At 38.2% G+C, this 21,382-nt stretch overlaps 1 protein-coding gene across 5 annotated transcripts in view; it reads left to right on the top strand.

The window, feature by feature from the left end:
• The window catches only part of LOC121601339 (serine-rich adhesin for platelets-like), a 67,195-nt gene extending 54,637 nt beyond the window's left edge, over positions 1-12,558 (top strand). For all 5 annotated transcript variants that reach the window (XM_041930158.1, XM_041930157.1, XM_041930160.1 and 2 more), the window contains 2 exons: positions 10,417-10,548; positions 11,480-12,558. In XM_041930158.1, the coding sequence (XP_041786092.1) occupies positions 10,417-10,548; positions 11,480-11,986 (639 nt within the window). In that variant the 3' untranslated portion in view covers positions 11,987-12,558. The remainder of the gene's footprint in view (positions 1-10,416; positions 10,549-11,479) is intronic.
• The last annotated feature ends 8,824 nt before the right edge of the window (positions 12,559-21,382 follow it).

The raw sequence follows: 21,382 nt of genomic DNA, 5'->3' as shown, positions 1-21,382 counted from the left end.
TTATAAGTTTCTCAATCAATACAAAAGATGTGAGAAGTACATAAAACAATACGCATTGGAATTTGCGAAGAAAAACAAAAAGGGGGTTTAGCAGTTTCTTCTCTGTGTCAGTGTAGTAAGCGAATCATTATAGAGATGGCGCTAGTGTTTAACGTATTTTCATTTGAAATAAGGAGACAACTTTTGAAGCTTATTTTGTTCGAAGTGTCACGTCGGTTTGTCGGTGCTAAGACTGCGTACGTTCCATGAGTCCATTTTGATTGTTGTCCTGGGGCATTATGTAGGATCGGTATCGTTAGGTCCGTTTCGACTGGTCCTGCGCTCACGTGGCCGTTTTATTTAACGTCGGGTTGCTCGCCTCCTTGGCGAGGATCATTGGTGGTAACAAAAGGCACTGCGAATTTCCATTCCCCTTCCCTTGGCAAGTGACGTTGGTCATAGTCATTCTAACTAGCCTTATCAGTTTGGCCGGATAGTTTCAGACTATCTCTTCGACTTGAGCAACAAGTCGATGTTACAGTATCAGGGAGTATACTTCAAAGACGATAGTCAACACCGTAACACTTCTGTAGTTGTTAATGACGAATCTTTCTCCTTCCATCACGCAAAACATGAATTAGAAAATTGCAATTTTATCAACTTCAACCCCTTCGATGGATTTTATTTCATGCGCAAGGATCCCAAAATAAAGCTTAAATACCAAAATACACACTTTTTCCTTGCACCTGCACAGTAACGTAATTTTAAACGATAATATATCGCATTATGTTGTGCTATTTTTTATTTGCCGATTAAAAAAGAACTTTTTAGAAATATTCGTGAAAATGCAGCATAAGTAAATAATTTTTTGTATTCACATCCTAATACGGTATGACCTATAGGATACTTACTTACTTATCCGGCGCTACAACCGCTTTGGGGACTTGACCTACGTTAGAAGTGCCCGAAACCGCTCACGGTCCGTTATCCCTGCCAAACGCCTCCACGCCATCTTGCCACTTCAATTTGGGCCTACCATGCCTCCTCTGTCCTTGTGGACGGCTTAAAAAGACTTTACGGGCTGGGTCGTCCGTTTCCATGCGAACAACATGAACAGCCCACCGGAGCCTGGCGAGCTTGATACGCTGTACGACAGTGAGGTCGCCGTACATCTCGTATAGCTCGTCATTATAGCGGCTCCTCCATTGTCCTTCCACACATACGGGGCCAAGTATCCTTCTGAGCATTTTCCTCTCGAACGTCATATTTCCGGTTTCGTCATATTTGAACAGTGTCCATGTCTCAGAGGCGCATTTGAGTACCGGTACTATATAGGTACTATATAGTCCCAGCTTCGACCGTCGCGACAGGTTCTTTGAGGTGAACTGACTTTTCAGGCTGTAGAATAACCGGTTGGCAGCCAGCATCCTTGCGCGCAACTCAGCTTCCATGCTATTGTCGTTGCTGACCTTTGACCCCAGATAGGTGAATTCTGGGACGACTTCAAAAGTGCGTTCATCTATCTGTACATCACGCCTACGTAGATTCTGATTATTTATTGGCAGGCCCGCTGATGTTTCCACCATCAGTTTGGTCTTTGCCTCGTTTATCTGCAATCTGAGGTTCTCTGCCGCCTGTTCGATCCCTTGGTAGGCTTCTGCCTACCGCAGACCAATGATGTCTATATGCCAGGATCTGGGTTGACTTATAGAAGATAGTTCCCGTAGTCTCCACCCTCGAATCGCGGATGGCCCTCTCTAGCGCCAGGTTGAATAGGAGACAGGCAAGCCCGTCCCAATGGCGCAGACCTTTGGTGGTAGCAAAAGGTCCTAAGAGTTTTCCATCCACCCTCACGTGGCAAGTGACGTTGGTCATAGTCATTCTAACTAGCCTTATCAGTTTGGCCGGGATTCCAAAAGAGCTCATAGCGTTATACAGTTTCACCCTGGCTATGCTATCTTATGCGGCTTTGAAATCAATGAAGAGATGGTATGTGTTGTGTCTGTATTCGGCCATCTTCTTCAATATCTGCCGCATGGTGAAGACGTGTTTTCTCCGCCCCCATTGTGCACGGGGGCGGGCGATTCTACAACGTATCACTAAGCCAACCAAGTAGTGATCGGAATCGATATTGGCTCCTCAATATGTTCTAATATTTAACAGACTCGATTGCCATGAACACGCCATGCCGGCTTATGAACACGTGGTCGATCTGGTTGAAAGATTCTCCATGCAGGTGCGCCCACGTTATTTTTTGGATGTCCCTCCGCGCACATTTGGTGCTTCCTACTACCAGATTGCTCGCTGCGGCGAACTGGATAATCTACTATCATTATTGTTACTGTGTTCATGCAGACTGTGACTGCCAGTGTATTGGCGTTACATTGGCTCCCTACCGACTTTTGCGTTGAAGTCCCCCAGGATGATTATGAGGTCATGCCTGGGGCACGCATCTGTAGTTCTAGCGAGGCGGCCGTAAAACAGGTCCTTCTCCTCTTCCTCTTTCTCTTCGGTAGGAGCGTGAACGTTTATGAAGCTTATATTACAGAATTTGCCTCGCATGCGCAGGGTGCATTGCCTATCGTTTATAGCCTTGAAATCTATGATTACGGATTTCAGCCGGGGACCTACGGTGAAACCCGTTCCGAGGACGCGGTGGCGGTCGTGGCAGCTGTAGTAAATTTTGTAGCAATGCTTACTACGCTTGATGTGCACACCGTTGCGTTTGCTAAGAGCACCGACAAACCGACGTGACACTGGTGTTACAAAAGTGTCCCACACGAAAGTACTGTCATTTACCAGTGAGGCGAACACTTCTGTCAAAGTAAGCTCTGTTCACTGCTGCTTCGATGCAAACAACTTTTCTAAATACAAATGGCGAAGGAAGTGTGAGGCAAGATTTTGTGAGAATTATTGCACAAAACACCCAGGAAAATCATTTTATAAGTTTCTCAATCAATACAAAAGATGTGAGAAGTACATAAAACAATACGCATTGGAATTTGCGAAGAAAAACAAAAAGGGGGTTTAGCAGTTTCTTCTCTGTGTCAGTGTAGTAAGCGAATCATTATAGAGATGGCGCTAGTGTTTAACGTATTTTCATTTGAAATAAGGAGACAACTTTTGAAGCTTATTTTGTTCGAAGTGTCACGTCGGTTTGTCGGTGCTAAGACTGCGTACGTTCCATGAGTCCATTTTGATTGTTGTCCTGGGGCATTATGTAGGATCGGTATCGTTAGGTCCGTTTCGACTGGTCCTGCGCTCACGTGGCCGTTTTATTTAACGTCGGGTTGCTCGCCTCCTTAGCGAGGATCATTGGTGGTAACAAAAGGCACTGCGAATTTCCATTCCCCTTCCCTTGGCAAGTGACGTTGGTCATAGTCATTCTAACTAGCCTTATCAGTTTGGCCGGATAGTTTCAGACTATCTCTTCGACTTGAGCAACAAGTCGATGTTACAGTATCAGGGAGTATACTTCAAAGACGATAGTCAACACCGTAACACTTCTGTAGTTGTTAATGACGAATCTTTCTCCTTCCATCACGCAAAACATGAATTAGAAAATTGCAATTTTATCAACTTCAACCCCTTCGATGGATTTTATTTCATGCGCAAGGATCCCAAAATAAAGCTTAAATACCAAAATACACACTTTTTCCTTGCACCTGCACAGTAACGTAATTTTAAACGATAATATATCGCATTATGTTGTGCTATTTTTTATTTGCCGATTAAAAAAGAACTTTTTAGAGATATTCGTGAAAATGCAATCACTGGTTTTGTTTCTATTTTCGGCAGTTTGTTCCTATTTTAGGCAGGCTGTGCTCCTATTTTCAGCAACACAAATACGGCTCAGAAAATGTTATAACAATGCAAATAAGTTGACAGAAATGTTTGAAACTTTTTAACACTCTCACTTTCCTAAGATAAGTGTTGAAAAGTACTTCAATTATTAATTTTATGTTGTCCATTTTGGTCGTTTGGATGTCAGTTTTTACAACAACTTTGATGAGAGTTACAAACGAAGTAGACATTGAAGAAAAAGACGGCTATAAAGCTGGACTCACAACTGGCTCACAAATTATCATTTTTCTCTCAAGTTATTTGATTAATTGTAGTGATATTTGATAAACAAAATGTCGTATACTGTGTCGATGTACAAATTGAAGTGTTTTGATCAAGTTTTAAATTAATATTCAGAAATAAAAAATGTGTTACTGTTACGAGTTTCGACAGGAGCCCACAGCATTGAACAGTCAAAAATCAACATTTACCGTGTACCAATTTTCGGTATTTATTCACTTTAAATGAATAATTACTTGTTTTTCGTGATTTTTAAATTCCAAGCGGGCTAGATAAACGCTGCAACCATAGAATCTTTCAATGGTTTACTATTCTGGTTCTTTTAATGACGAAACTTGCCAAACTATTGGCTGACAGCAAATCTGCCGAAAATTGTTGAACTCTGCACATTTTGTTTGATATTTTGAAAAATATGCAAGTAAATTATGTGAATCTTCGTATATGGGTAACAAATGAGCATATCTCTATTTAAAAATTTGTGTCAAGACAATTTTCAACGCGTTTTTGCCAGTAGCAAACCCATCAAACTCCTGTCAAAATTATAAGAAGTTGAGGGTATGATGGGTTCGATGGATGGGGTTTCGTAACTGTTGTGTCTTTATTTCTTGCCACTGTTGTGTCTTTGTTACTTGCCACTCAGGTACTTTTATTGAACACTAATATAAACACAATAACAAAGATAACTAACAAGACAATTACACATTAAAATGCTCGGCCGCGCGCCAGCCGGACCGTGCCCCTGCTGGGAGCCCTGCTCGACCGGCTGCTCGCAATACCTCTCTTGTTCGAGCGCACGACACACAGTAAGCGGCCCGCGCTTAGGGCGGTGGCAACGCTGATCGGATGCGATTTTATCGGACAAAATTTATATGGGATTTGACAGATAACGTCGGACGACGAAATCGCACGTCCGACGTTGTCTGTCAAATCCCATATAAATCTCGTCCGATAAAATCGCATCCGATGAGCGTTGCCACCGCCCTTAGTGTGCGTACGACAGTGTGCGTGAAACACTGTCGTCCCTTAAACATTGACCAGTGGTAGCACAACTACCACGGAAAGTCTAGGGATCGGCACGGCTGCCCATAACAGAAACGGAGCGGGTATCCAGTAGCTCAGCTTCGAAAGATTTGAGAGGGTTAATGTAAACACACCAGTTTTTAATGCCGAAAACTGGTACAGTTACTCTATGTCTGGTTTAAAAGAAACGCCAACAATCTGAGTCTACAGACCGGAATCTAATAGCCATTGATTTTAATCAGTACACAAAAAATCCCATACAGAATATAAATTTACCGCATTTTTATGAAACTAGTTAATTTGACCCGGTTAAAGAGTTATGCAAAATAATTTCAAATATTTTGATTTTTTTTTAAGTTAGGTATTACAATGCATTGCGTACAAACAATTTTTGAAAAGAATTACAGTTGCATTTAAATTCCAAAAGACATATTGGCTGGTATTATTGAATCCGTTCGTAGCGGCGTCGTACGTCCCAACACTCATTTTCCTAAAGTACTAGACATGTCAAACATACGGCCCGCCTGCCGAAGGCTTTCAATCCGGCCCGCGAAGAACTTTGGCAGTTATTTGAATGTAGCATAAATAGGTTGTAGATTATAAGATAAGATAAACGGGTATATTCATATTTATACACTGAGTAAGAAAGTTTCAACATTCAGTCTTTATAGTTCGATTAACGTAGTGTAAAGTAAGTTACAGATTGTTGCTTGTTTGGGAAGGTATTCGCGAGTATGGCATGTAGCATGTGTTTTAGTAGTTGTTTCTTGCGGACACCCCAACGTCGGTTTCCCCACATTTTCACCTATTTTCTGACTTTGAGGGTTTCTAGGAAGTTCGGAAACCATTCATTGGAATACCACTTTCTTCATTTCATTGATGGGGTACTCTTTAACAGCACTTTAACTTTAACTACACTTTAGCTACACTTTAACTAAATTTAACTATATAACTTCTGCAAAAATCTCAAGAAACCAAGCTCTTTAAAATGGCTGGTATTGTTTGAGGTCGACTGTAAGATTAAAGTATTTTTTCCTTATCAAAATGGCCATACAGCTAGCCAACATTTGCCGATGTAGTGCTAAAATGTTGAGTTGAGTACTTCGTGTGTCGTCGTGTGTAAAGGCGATATACGAGTTTTATAGAACTGTCCTTCTTCTTCGGCTCAACAACCGTTGTCAGTCAAGGCCTGTCTGTACCACTTGTGGGCTTTGGCTTTCAGTAATTAATTGATTTCCCCCCATAGCAGGATAGTCAATCCTACGTATGGAGGCACGGTCTATTCGGGACTTGAACCCATGACGGGCATGTTGTTACGTCGTACGATTTGACGACTGTACCACCAGACCGGCCCAAATAGCATCTATAGCCTTCGTGTATTCAAGCTAACATATTTTGCATATTTTTAGGATGTGCATCATCGTTATTTCTGGTAGTGCAAAAATAAAAACTATATTCACATACAAGCTATACTAGTGTTACTAGTATTTGGTGTAAAGAAGCATTTCATTATATGTAGTAGTTTTTCAACACAAGAACGCATAAGGTCGTTTTACTAAGCTAAGAGTCTTTTATATTGAAATGAATCAATGAACAATGAAATGATAAACTGTAGTTATAAAAACTCCAGACTTTTCGAATTTCAGTACAGATCTAGGCATATCTAGATAATGGCATATCTGGAAAACCTGACAAAAAATCTGAATTTTACTTCTTATACTTTTGTATTTTTAGAGCAGTGTTTGCAATACATTTGTTTGCTCATTCATGTACATGAGCCACTAAACAAAACTTGTGTGATTTCCTGTTTCACAGATAAATAAAATGTGCCTGAAATCCAAGCGTCCGACAATGATTATCCTGCACGTATTTTTAGTCTTTTCGTCCTTCAGTAGATCAGGAGATGATTTATTGTTTTTAATATGGAAGAGAGCAAAAGTATGTAAAATATGTTTTGGCCTTCAAAAATTATCTCCAAAGTTCGTAACAACTTTTAATTGCTATAAACGTTATCAACACATTCCACACACTTACTTGTAAGAATGTACTACTTTGAGAATGATTTAGTTTTCCGTCCATTTATGCATAAATAATAAAAAATCAATCGCTTATAAAAGTGAACTAACATGTGGAGGTTTAGCTCGGGGCCCCCTTTAGGCCGGGCCCCCCGCGCCCGCTCAGTCCGCTTATAGGAAAATCCGCCACTGCGGACAATATACCCCGGCCTTTAGAGGGTTAACACGAGTATTTTGATTCTTCCCACAAACACTACATGCCATTTTGGATACCACATCTTGAGTTGGTAGATATATATATGTGTGTTTTTTTTAAACATAGCAGAAATAATGTTCAGCTACAGCTAATTAGGGGATGAATAATCGTTGTTTCGATTCTTACTTTTGAAGATACGAATATTCTAGTTATGGCCTATTCCATTTTATGAAATTTTAATCGATGATTCTCCGCTTGAAGGAAATCCTAATATTCCTCACTCTCATACATCTGCATATACTCATCCTTGGGAGAAATCCTCATAACATACCCCAGCCAACATATCCTGGCACCCTTCGCCTCCATTAGTATGCTCGGTTCGCCATACAGCTCAGCAAGCTGGTGGTTCATCCATCTTCTCCAAACTCCATGCTCGAACATACCGCCAAAGATGGTGCGGAGGATGCATCACTCAAACATGTCCAGATCGTTTGCATCCTCCGCTCGAATGGTCGAAGACTCGTGTTCATAGAGGACCACAGAGCGGATCAATGAACAATATATCTCACATTTCGTGTAGTCTCAAAGTCTTGTGGATCTCAGGACGGCTCCGGATTTTGCTGCTAAAATCGTTGTCCGAAGTAACGATAGATTGTCGCCGTCAATTAATACACTGCCTTCCAGATGGGCCCTATCACGGGCTGAACTTCTGGCAAGCAGGTACTGTGTCTTTGTCGCATTGATTCTCAATCCAATTCTTGCTGCTTCGCGTTTGAGTCGGGTGTACGTCTCACACACCTTCGCTGTTGCCCTTCCGATGATATAGATGTCATCAGCGAAGCCAACAAATTGGAGAGATCGGTAGAGGATCGTGCTACGGATGTTGTCGCTTAGGCCTACAGGGTTTTCCAGGAGTTCTCATAACTGTGGGACACTTTATTGACTCCTTCTTACGTCAACTGAACTTAATGTAATGGGAATTGGACTCTATAGCACCCTTGTTGGACAAATCCAATAGGAATTTACAATAGGAGCTGTCCAAAAAAAGGTGCCGTAGAGTCCAATTTCCATCCAATGAAGTTCACTTCGCATAAGAAAGAGTCAAGGAAGTGTCCCACAACTATGAGAACCTTTGGAAACCCTGTATTAGATGAGAGCTCAAGCTAGTGAACGCGTTGTGTATGTGATGGTGGTAGTAGCGCGAACGATAGGCGGCAACACATAAGTGGATTGGTGGATGTTAGCATCCTGTACGTTTCTAAGCACCTAGGCTCCGAGGCGTAAGTGAGTGAGCACGCTACTAGTTTGTGGTTGTGGTAGTAGCGCGAAATAGAATAGACTGTAGGGCTCTAAGCGCTTAGTATCCGAGCGTACTAATTAGTGCATCTTCGAAATAATATTTTCCCTTCGTCCTCGTCAGGACATTTTCAACTACGGGCAGGAATACGGAATAAAACCTAGTACGCACTACACGGAATTAGAAATAATATTTAGTGTCAGGGATAGGTGTCCAGGGTGCGGTATTAGAGGATCGCCTAGTGATATATTTTTCATCTCACCCTATCAAGGATATTTTTCCTAGAAAAAGATGTTATCCAGCGCTTAAGATACACGTTGTAAAATCATCCCTTTCCTAACTGAAAATAAACCGAATGAGCTAAGCAAGAGAAACGAAACGCAATATATTATTTCACTCCAGAAACGATATAATCTTTGAATGCTTATTGATCCGCCATTGGACCCCTCCAGTGGTAATCCTCGGCGGACACCAGTAGGCAGATAGGCGAAGTCGAATCCGATCTCTGCTCGCTCACTGTCTACTCCTTGAGCTTCTCCTCTTGAGAGTTTCTGCGGCAAAGGTTCCCCTTCCATCTGCATAGCCCCCCCCAAAAGCCTGGGGAAACTAGCTGGAAGACAGTCGCTGTGAAGCGCGAACTTTTGCCAAAGGGATCTCAAAGGCGGAGTTCCTGGCGGTGTTAGTGAAGCGAGGCTTAGTTCGCATTGCTGCTCTTCTTCACGGCGGACCCTGGCACCAGCTACCTTCGCGGCTGGTCGGATCTTGTACTGCACCCCGTTTATTGTGGCCTCTAACAGCGAAATCAACTTCCCAGGGAAGTGGTACCTCTGCATGATGTTCCATAGCTCGTTCCGTTCTATGGTGTCGTAGGCCGCCTTGAAGTCAATGAACTGGTAGTGCATAGAGATCTGGCGCTCTCGGTACTTCTGGAGGATCTACCGCAGAGTGAAAATTTGGTTGGTGGTGGATCCGTCGCGCTTTTTGTAGACTGGATGAATGATATCAAGCTTCCACTTCTCCGGTAATTCCTCCTGCTCACAGAGTTCAGTCGCTAACTCAACACTGCCATCAGATTTATTGCTTTTAAGCTGCTTCATGGCGCTGGTAATCTCATCCAGAGTGCTTCCGCCATGCACCTTGTCTTCTTAGTCAATGCCGTCGCTGTTGTAACTGCTATGCTGCTGTTGCTACGGTTGCCTTGTTCTGCCACTTACGCGAATCTCTCCTGCCTCTGTTCCATTTAGGGGTCCTTCGAAGTAACACTTCCACCTTACGACCACCTCCCGCTCATTTCCGATTTTCTTCCACATCCCGGCACATTGCGGTATTAGGAGCAAACCCGCTCCGTGCGGCCCTCAACCTCCTGTAAAACAAGCGGATGTCCCCTGGCTGGACTAGCTACTACAGCCTTCTTTCTATATTGCTGTATTCCCTCTTCAGATAGGATCTTGGCTGTATATTGATCACATAGGATCACTAATCTAATGAAAAATTAAGTTTCCTTAAAAACGTGTTTTGATTTATTTTTTTGTACGCAAATTTTGAAACTATGTTGCAATGAAACATGAATACACTTATCAAAATCATATGAAAAATCAAATCACTAATCTAATGAAAAATGGATTTCCTTTAAAAACTTGCTACGATTTTATTCATTATACGCATATTTTCTTAAATCAGAAAAATGTCCTGCCGATAGTAAAAACCATGAAACCATGTTGTTATGAAAAATAGCTTTTAGCATATGAAAAATATCAAATCTTTACAATTTTTCGGGAAAACAATGTAAGGTTGCACTAATGTTATTCTATAATTTGGTGTTTTAGGAACCAACAACGAACGATGAGTACAACGATATTAAACCAAGAAGCAGTAGTAGCGCCGAACCACCCTCTTCGAATATCAGTCATTCATCGGAATGTGTAACTCCTTCGTCTAGTTTGACATCATTAATCAAGGTACAGCATTTTTATTAAATATCAGTTTGAGGTTTCTTTGATACGTGTACAGGCCAAGTGTAAGATACGATCCCAAGTGACATTTGCTCGATAATGTTTTTTTTCCATATCTGCTCGATTAGTATTCGATACGCCTGAAATTGTGGATTTGTGTGTGATAAAGTGTGTTGAAAGCGCTAAGATGTGGCGTGTTCGTAAATCACCCACAAAATAAGATTTTGTTTTTCATGAACAATCAAACCTACGAATGTAAAATGAGCTCGACGGCATAGTCCATCGATAGAAGAAAGTCTAATTTACGAACACGCCAAATCTTTGCGCTTTCAACACACTTTATCACACACAAATCCACAATTTCAGGCGTATCGAGTACTAATCGAGCAGATATGGATAAACAATTTCGAGCAAATGTTACTTGGATTGGGATGTGGCTCACATTGACATTCCAGATGTTGTAACTTTTAGATAAGTTTTTTGGACAATGCCATTCATTTCCTTTGTCTTTGTCTGTCATCTTTGTATGTTTTGTCTTTTAAAGAGCTAATATTGACTAATCTTTATATGACTTTTTTCATTATTTATATATAAGATCGGCAGGTCCTTATTGCTCTTGCAAATTAATGTATGTCCTCAAATGTGATTAATTATTTAATATTTCAATTACGATGTTTTTGTAAACTTTGTCTAATAAATTACAAAATTTGATAATGTTCTATTTCAAAAACTATATTTACTCTGAAAGATTACTTGATGAATGGCATCACAATTTAAAGTTTAACCTGAGAACTGGCCACGTTATATGAAAACAAAAAAAATGTGAGAAAAATGGGTGAAACTATCAATTAAGGGAGCCACTTTATATAGACGTAGATTGGCAAGAAATAATATAAAAAATACAGATTTCTTAATGAAACATAACTATCCGTTTCAGGTATCACCATTGAAGTCATTATTGCGAGAAGACCTAAAGCGAAGAATCTCGGCACGTGCCACAACTCGTGCAACCAGGAACGGAATACTGGCCAGTAGTTCACCCATTCCGACTAGTAGTCCCATTCCAAATAGTTCAAATACTGTTACTCCTGGAGCTACTCAGGATAGTGGCAATGGAAGCAACAGCTCGAGCAGCTCAAGTAGCAGCTCCAGCAGTAGCTCTAGTAGCAGCAGCAGTATAGCCGCTATTGCTGCCGCAACTACCTCAAATGGCACCATCACCTCCACCGGACAGGAAACTGACCTGCTACTATCCCTGACCACCAAATCGACACGAAACTTACAGTGTATCTTTTGTGGCATCGAGTTTCCAGATCAAACACTTTATTTTCTGCACAAAGGATGTCACAGTGAAAGCAACCCATGGAAGTGCAATATTTGTGGAGAGCAAATGAACAATGTGTACGACTTCAACTCACACTTACTCAGTAAAAGTCATCAATGATGTTAAGCGAGGGAAAGAGAAACAGTTTACTGGTGATGTTTCTCTTTTTCTGATCGCTTACTTATCATTGAACTATCGTTAATCTCACGAATCGCCGTAAAGTGTCGAGGGCTACCTTGATTAAGAAACCTGGATAACGGCTTCCCTTCCAAGATCGCCTTGAAACGGTCGGAAATGCATCACTAGGATCTACTACCATTGTACAAGAATCGTCCAGCGTACCTTTGTTTGTTGTACCATTAGTAGTGCCGTACTACACATATTACGGCTGTGTGGCTGCGTTCTGTAGTCCACACTTCTTCAGGTTTCAGAATGATACAAGCAATGGGTAAACGAACCAATAGTAAAACGAACACGTGCCTACGACACATAGCGATGGCAACAAGCATTGTTACCGTTATTCTAGTAGGTAAAATTTGGCAGATTTACAGTCCGTCCAGTAGCCTTTAAAGGAAATAGCAAAATTGAAAGCAAATAGGGAAATTGATGTGTAATTTGAACATCCTGTACGGTGTAATGAGAGGATAGATATTGAAATCAGAATGGATAGTAGACCATACATGAAATGCATGAAAAAATGCTTAGTGGAAGTCTCCAAGGACTCATTATTTTCTTATTCAAATAGCATCGCACTGCATCGAGACTCAGAAACATACAGATTATAGCCAAAGCACAAATTATATGAAGCAGAAAAACGATAGTGAGTGGAACGAGAAACAGCAACAGGCGATTGAATCCGTTATGTCTGTTAGCGGAGCCCGACTATCGGTTATGTAACTGTTATATATACAACACTGCAGTTGATTTTGCAATATCCAGTGACTCAAAATCACAACGCCTAAATTACTATCGGGCCAGAAATGTAGCCATATTTTGATGGTTACTAGGAAGTTTGCAACACCAGTAAACCAACTGCAGTGATTCGTATTTTATTTTTAAAATTCAGATTCTTTAACATTCTTCGAATCATGAAGCTGATCAAGTAGAATGGATAACCCCTGCGAGGAGTTAAATCAGAGTACGTAATAGCTGAAAACTTCGATATTTGAATAAATTGCACAATAATTATTCTGACCCTGGAACAGTAAATAATTCAATTCAGGAAATAATCATTTATAAATGTTAGTACCACCGTGGCGAACCCGATTTCACTGTGAATGAAAAAAAAACAAAAATTCAAAGTAGATTACAATTTTTACTTAAGAAATATCCTTTTCCTGGCGTCACAAATCCTTACATGTAGGTTTTCGGTTTTGTTTGTTAAGATGTTAGAGGTTAAAAACAATGTTTTGTTGAAAATGTTTTCTTTGCTATTGTTATTTTTTCAAACCCATGTTACAGGGTTTCACACTTTATCTCAAGACCGCGGGACTCCTTCACGAATCTGTCTTAGCTAATGCCAAGACTGCGGTATGATGCTTGAAAACGTTGATGATACCTGAAATCATTGATGATACCTGAATTCATCGGATGCAATGCTGAATCTGCGGCACATTTCTCGAACACACTGTTCCGCGCCGAGGACATGCGATCGAATATTTTTTTACACGTATAACCTTTGTGTACATCAGTGTACTGAAAACACCCAATATTTTTTCCGTTTATTACTAAAAAAGAGTATTTAAACAGTTGAAACTATTTTATTAACACTTTTAAAATATTTTACATAACAAGTATGCATTCACTCATTTATTAAATTGTTTTTTTTTGGTAAAAATACGAAAAGGATAATGGGTATTTCTAATACACTGATGTACACAAAGGTTATACGTGTAAAAAATATTCGACCGCATGTCCTCAGCGCGGACCAGTTTGTTCGAGAAATGTGCCGCAGATTCAGCATTGCATCCGATGAATTCAGGTATCATCAATGATTTCAGGTATCATCAACGTTTTCAAGCATCATACCGCAATCTTGGCTTTGGCTAAGACAGATTCGGGAAGGGGTCCCGCGGTCTTGAGATAAAGTGTGAAACCCTGTAATATGTATGATCCCCATTCAAGCATCACCATGATTATAAAAGCAAAACATTCAACACGATACAATGTAATACAATTAGTCTTTTAATGGTCGGTTCTGCATAAAACCTCTTAAAGGATATTAACTAAGTGTTTGTATAAAGTATGATTCCTTTATCCTAATGCGGGCTGAAGAAGGTGTAGTATACAGGTGTGTAAGATGTGTACGAATGGATGTGGATTGTACATATTTGTGCGTGCGTGCGTGCGCGCGCGCGCTTGTGTGTGTGTGTGTGTGTGTGTGTGTGTGTGTGTGTGTGTGTTGTGTGTGTGTGTGTGTGTGTGTGTGAGTGTGTGTGTGTGTGGGTGCATGTGTGATATTACAGATGAAATTTATATTTTGCTTTTTTTTGTTACTGTTGTAGTATGGTTTGTGTGTTCTGCTTTGTCGTTTTTTTCTTGTCTGTTATAATCTGTAATTTGCTTCAAATAGTTTTCGTTCAACATTTATGCAAACCTGCTTAAAAATAAATGGTTCACTTTTTGGTTCTAGAAATTGATTGGTTCTTGACTCCCATTATTATGTAAGAAACTAGGATAGCTGAAATCAGGATGAAATATGTTACAGAAATATTGTTCAAACTTTACAATAGAACAGTGTTGTTATACCACAATTGAAATTGTGGATTATATGAGCAACTAAACAGGACAAAAATATAATTATATTTATATAAAATCTTGTTGTTATTATAAAACGTAACTTATAGAAGAAGTATAGCAGAAACAGAGGTAAAATGAATGATACATATTTTTCCTCTGTAATAAAGATCTAAAACAAATTAAGTAATCCAAGAAGTGTTATTTTCGTATTTTTATAGCTGCATGTTGAATAAACAAAGGACGACTTCTAAAGCAAAAATTCATCTCATCACTCCCTCAAACTTGTTTTAGACTATATTGGTTCAACTACTCAGCACCTACCTTCACTAGAATATAGTGATATAGAAATATCAAACTGGCATCGAAACAAAACACTTAACAACCTGCTTGTTGTGAATGTGAAATGTGAATTATTGACCCAAAACTATCCAGCTATATCGACCATAGACAAATTTGCAAACCATGCTGCAACATTTCATTCATTCATTTCATGTAATTCATTTCATTGTTCAAAAACTTATCGAGGTAATTTCATGGTATACTATTCTTGTGCATCTGTGTACGAAATTCTTATGTATACTTTATCAAAAAAAAAATAGTTGTTACTAAATCTGTATTTTTGTTTGTATCGAAAAAACATCAGAAAAGCATTTAGAGAAACAATACAACGTCATAAAAAACAACTTGCTCGTGGTTGTCAGTGTTTCAAAGTATTTCTTAAAAAATATTCATGCTCATCAAAGTTCAAAGGAAAACAACAGCTGTTTTTTTTTTTTAAATAATTCTGGAATAAATAAAAACCACGTGAAATAGTACGACACTTTGTAATATTTTGGGACAACTCTAAAAAGTACAACAAACTCAGAGAACAAATCAAGTTTAAAGAAGAAATAGTATTTTCTTAAACTAGGCCAATAGTTAAATAGTAAGCTGAACAAAAGAGTGAAACTATTTTAGTATTCTCCCTCAGTAACTTAACCTTAACTCACTGTAAATGAAATCTAAAAAATACGGAAAAATTTAACATATTGAAACATTTTACATGTTTTAAAATAATTATTCGGCTACCCAAAAATCACACCATGGATAAAGAATAAAAATGAAATGGTACGATATAATGTACTTGATGAAAGACGAATACGGCTTGCAAACTCAAATGAATATGACTATGAACATGATTTCATTCGAAGATATAATTACTGGGAACTAAAAGAAGTAGATAACCAGACTATGTACAAACAAGATTTTTATTTAAAGTACAGTTGATAAATGTCTCTCAAAATCGTCTTGGTTTCTTCAAAGGGGTTTATAAAAAGATTGAAACACAAACCAAAATTAACACTTCACTAAAGAGTGTGCAAAACAAAAAGGAAAACAATCTAAAACTCTGTAAGTTTAAAACAATATTGGTATTTGCAAATACACCATGACCTACCCATGAAGCACGATTAGTAGGCTTGTACCACCAAAGTAGTCCAAATAAATATGATATGGATATTAAATTAAAAAAAAATGCTATTCGAAATAATGCAGCTCAAGCAGTAGTAAAACATTAACAGCAATTGTCTTCTTATTGCTTGATACAAATAATTCATCTCAACTTAAAAGTTATATCTTTCAAAAATCTTGATATAATTCTGATCTAAATGGCGAATGTTTCATTCCTAAATATTCAAAATTTAGCAGTACTCTGATAATTGTACGTTGGAATATGTACGGAAAAGACATGTTGGTGCACTTCTTTCTTCTTCTCACGAAACAAAAAAAAACATAATACATTCATACCAAATCCTGTTCAATTAAAAATTCTAGAATGTTGTGAATTTATTCACTAAAAATATTCAAAATTAATCAATTTGAATAAATTTCCATTTTTTCTACAGTTAAATTTGTAAATAACACACGCATTTGCAGTTTAATCTAATAGGCAGCTATATCCATCAATCTTTAAAAACAGTTACCGTTGTGCACCATGTTGCAAGTCATATTTATGTCAACATACACATTTGCAAACGAAATGAGTTTTGCTGAAGAGTAAACAACTTCGAAAACAGCTGATAGACTGTCGAACAAAGCTGTCAACAGCATTACCTGAGTGTTTTTTTTTATGAAACAAGAAATGATATGAATTTCAATTAATTATATATGATGTAGTGCGCTACAGTAGCGGTAAAGAAAGAGAAAAAAACGACAACATAAATGACCGGTACTTTGACATACAAAACACACAAATATTAAAACATGATCTTGGGTAAAATTCTACAATAGCTTCAACTTCCATCGCAATAACTATAAAATCAATAGACAACGCAGATTAATCAACCAAAAAGGGTGCCTTTAAACAAAAGCATGTATAAATAATGAAAAATTGAAACAAAAGCCTAGTACACAAGCTATAAATCATGTTATACTTACAAATTTTATTTATGAAGAAAACAATAACTTGCTTCACAAAACACATGGTTGATGAAGTAGGTTTTAATGGTTAAATGTCCAAACTGAAAGAAACGCAGGCAACATACAACAACAATAGCTTAGACAGATAAAATTCAAATAGATGGGCAAAATAAAATATTTTGACGCGGATACATTATAAGGCTATCATATAGATTGAACCAAATCAAAACAGGCAAACGGGAATTAAGTGCAAAATGAAACAAAAATAAACAAAGAGCGAATTATAGTCATGCGAATCTGAAGAATGGCAATGAATAGCAATTAAAATATTCTGTTGTAATGTGAACAAATTCGTAGATAGACAAATGTATTTCGAATTGACATAGGAAGAAACAACAATGCACTTAGGCGTAATGAAATTAATGACAACAACAGAAATTTAATATTGTTTCTTTTAATCAAACCGTGTACTGAACAGTTTATTGTTGTGAATGCCATGCATAGTAAAACATATAGGACCGTGAGAGTTGTGTTGTAACTTAGTTTGAAAACAGTGAATAGGCATAAAGGCTTATGTGATACAGCATATACCAGGAATTATGGAAGAAGAAAGCAAGAAAATAATATATGCGGCAAAAGCATAAAATTAATAGTATATGGAAATGTTTTAACACAAATTCAGGCCTTACATACATAGCAGACATAAATAGAAGAACAACCCAAAACTTTGATCAATCTTTTCATTATATCTTCTGAACAAACTAAGCCATACGGGATAGTACATACAATTGTGCCGGTGTAATTGACGAGAAAGTGGAACATATGTAAATTATAAACTTTAAAGTGAAACCAAATAGCTCATGCCGTAATACCTCAACATACAAACAAAAATGCATACCAATGCAGATATTAAAACGAACCAGAAAGAAGAAACTGAAAGTGAGATAAACTAAACGGAATGAATTAAAATTTTACCAAGCTAGATCATCAAAATAATGTATAATTATGCTGGCGATGAATTCAACCCAAAAACTACAATTATAATTTTTGCAAACAAAAAACTCCTCTACACATACTGTTTATGTACATCACTGGGAAACGACCATTAAAAGACATTACATAATGATCTTCAATGTTTCTCGTCAATGAATGGTCTTCGACAACACTATCCAAACAACAAAATATTCAACTCAAGCTAAGTAACAGTGATTAAAAACACACACAAAAAGCCACGATAAGATGTGAACAATTTAGAAATACAATTTTTAAGGCAAAACGGTGGCAACAACAGACGTTATTATTACATTCCAACTTCATGTGATTCAAAGAAATGTTGTTTTATAGGTTGTAATGCGTGCAATTATGTTATATGAATAGAATTACAGATACAGATACTGTTTGTTTGTCTCGTAGGAGAATGAAGGTTTTGAAATAGCTGATTAGATTGCTTGGTTTATTATTTTGTGTTACTTTTCTGCACTGCACGTGTATGATACTACTGCAGTAAAACTAGCGCCACTGATGTGTGAATTATTATTCTTGTGTTATTTTGTTAATTACGTTTTGTTATATTTCCTGTTGATGCGATAACCCTACAACGTAATGCGATGTCCCTGTTTTTTCCCTCTTATATTGTACATTGAATGCCAATAATCTTTAATATTCTATTAAGTAGCTTCGTCATTGCGATTGATAAACCTACAATTGTTTTGATTTTGAATTGATTTTTGTTACTATTTTTCACTGTGATGTTTTGCTCGTGTTAACATAACATGTAACAGCAATATTTACGATTTGGTACCGTTTTTTGGTTTTGTTTGTGTGAATTTCATTTTTTTTAATAAAGGCCCTGTTCTTGTCGATTTCATCCACATAGGTGAAAATGAAGTATTGTTGACTCCTGAACATTATAAATATGAAGCACACTGGATAAATGAAAGTAACCATAAGCTAGAAAGTTATAAGCTTATGTAAAAGCATTAGCGAAAAAAAGATATTAGTGTGTGTGAGTTTTTGTTACTGACAAAGCAATTAAATAAAACAAATCCTTAGTGAACAAAAATGTACCTAATTGAATGCTAGCTGAAACGAGAAAAAGCAAAACACAAATCCCAATATATTTATGTAGTTTATACAAGCTCATGTATGAAAGATGGTCTTAGCACAATAATGTTGCTCTGAAACGCAAATAACAAACAGCGATTATTAACAGAACAGATGTGGGAATCGCAATTAGCAGAACAGCATAAACCTACTTCATAAGGTTATGCAATGCCGTACATACACAAATTCTATAGTACACCATTCTCAAAGATACGCGTTATATAAAAAATTGGACACACACACACACACACACACACACACACACACACACACACACACACACACACACACACACACCACACACACACACACACAACACACACCACAACACACAACACACACACACACACACACACACACAAATATTTTATATATATATATATATATATATATATTATATATATATATATATATATATATATATATTATAATATATATATATTATATATATATATATATATATATTTATATGAGCAAATTATACAACCATTGATTACACATGCTGATACTCCATGAAAACACTAAGAGTCGCATATGATTACTATTAAACGAAGGTGATGGTTCAAATTAAGAAACAAATGAATTGTGAATTAAGAAAGTGGAGAGTAATACAAACTACAGTTATATTGACTTACAAATATAAATATTAAAATATTTTCAAAACTTACAATAAACACGGTTTTCCAAATTAATTTTTACGCGTACGGCTGCGCGAAAGAAAACGTCTATCTTTATGATAAGGATTTTATTAAACACAGTCGACCAGAGCATGGACTCCGTTCGCCGAAATCCATCGCCGCAATCCCCATCTGCACCATCCCATCTGCACTCATTTCACTCATGAGAGAGTGACGTCACTCACTTTTCATTGAGAAATCCGTTCGTTCCCGTTTGTATGGGACGAAATTCGCGAGGTTTTGCGTCGTAGATTCTTGTGTTGTACGCTCCCCGCTTAGCAAAGAGTAATTCAATTTTGTGCCTCTCACTACACCTAGCCCTTACTTTGAAGCAATCGTGCGACACACTCGCCCTCCACCCATGACCAAATGCACCCATCATCGAGGTGTTGATCAAAATTTCGCTGTGTGCATGAGACACACACTCGCTCCTCCAGCCCTCCATAGCTCAACGCTCCCGCCGTTGCGATGATTGGAGAATTTTCGTTCTGAATGTGATACCCTGAAGCGCAAGAGATGACACTATCGGCCATAGCATGGACTCCGTTCGCCGAAATCCGCATGATGTGAACTAGGCATGGGCAAAACGATTCTTTTCACCGAACGCGAACGAACTAGTTCGCTCACCAAAAAGAACCGTACGCGAACGACGATTCTTTCCTTCTTTGTTTCATGAGGTTTTTTACAGCCGTTGCCGTCAAATTTTGGCCGTAAGTCATGTATTTTTGTCTCGTAGGCGTCAATTTTTGACAGCGTGCATCAATTTTTTGTCTCAAAGGCGTCAATTTTTGACAGTGCGCATAAATTTTTGTCTCGAAGGCACCAATTTTTGTCTCATGGTCACCAATTTTTGTCTCTTGGTATGTTTTCGTTATTTTAATTTTTTAATAATTGCAGAATGCACAATAAAATTAGAGCGGTTATACAATGCAAAGGAATTAACTTAGGAACTCTGTTTATTTCACATAGTTTTACGTCTTACAGGGTTTTACAGTCAGAATCGAATGTCAGCAAAACAATTTCAGAAGCACAAGATTCAGTTTAGCTGTCAAAAGTTGTTACTTCACCGCACCGATGCTATTTTTCACAAGCGCAATTTGATTTTTAAATCGCTCAAGTTGTATTTTTTAAGAGGCTGTTGGAAACTCACGAGTGCCCAACAGTCTGTCAGGTCACAACGCCAGAGAAGAGAGTGAGAGGGAGGATAAAAACTATAAATTAGGAGATAAGGAGGAGGATTGGTCCGCTCCTAGCCTTTAGTTGAAATTCGACAATCGGTACATGTGGACTAATTTTTGATTTAACCTCATAACAGTAAATAAAGTGTTTTCTCTAAAAAATCCACCGCGTTTTTCAACATTTCAAAAAATTAGCATTCGCACAAAAAGCCAATAAAGTTGATCGAAAACTCGTTCGCAGAGCGGAAAGCACAGTAAGTCGCGCGCGCAAGTGATATATAGTGGAACGGGAAAATAAACCAACGTAAAATGCGTCGTACGCTTCGGGTGGCGCAAACCTACCAGCGAGTCCGGAAACGCCGCAGGAAAGCGGTAACGTCTCTGGCGGGCCCAGGTACGATCCATCCTCCCCGGGAACATCG

Source organism: Anopheles merus, unplaced genomic scaffold (assembly GCF_017562075.2).
Source record: "Anopheles merus strain MAF unplaced genomic scaffold, AmerM5.1 LNR4000070, whole genome shotgun sequence".
Lineage (NCBI taxonomy): Eukaryota > Metazoa > Arthropoda > Insecta > Diptera > Culicidae > Anopheles > Anopheles merus.
Note: the sequence above shows the minus strand (reverse complement) of the source record. Positions and strands in the feature narration are given on the sequence as shown.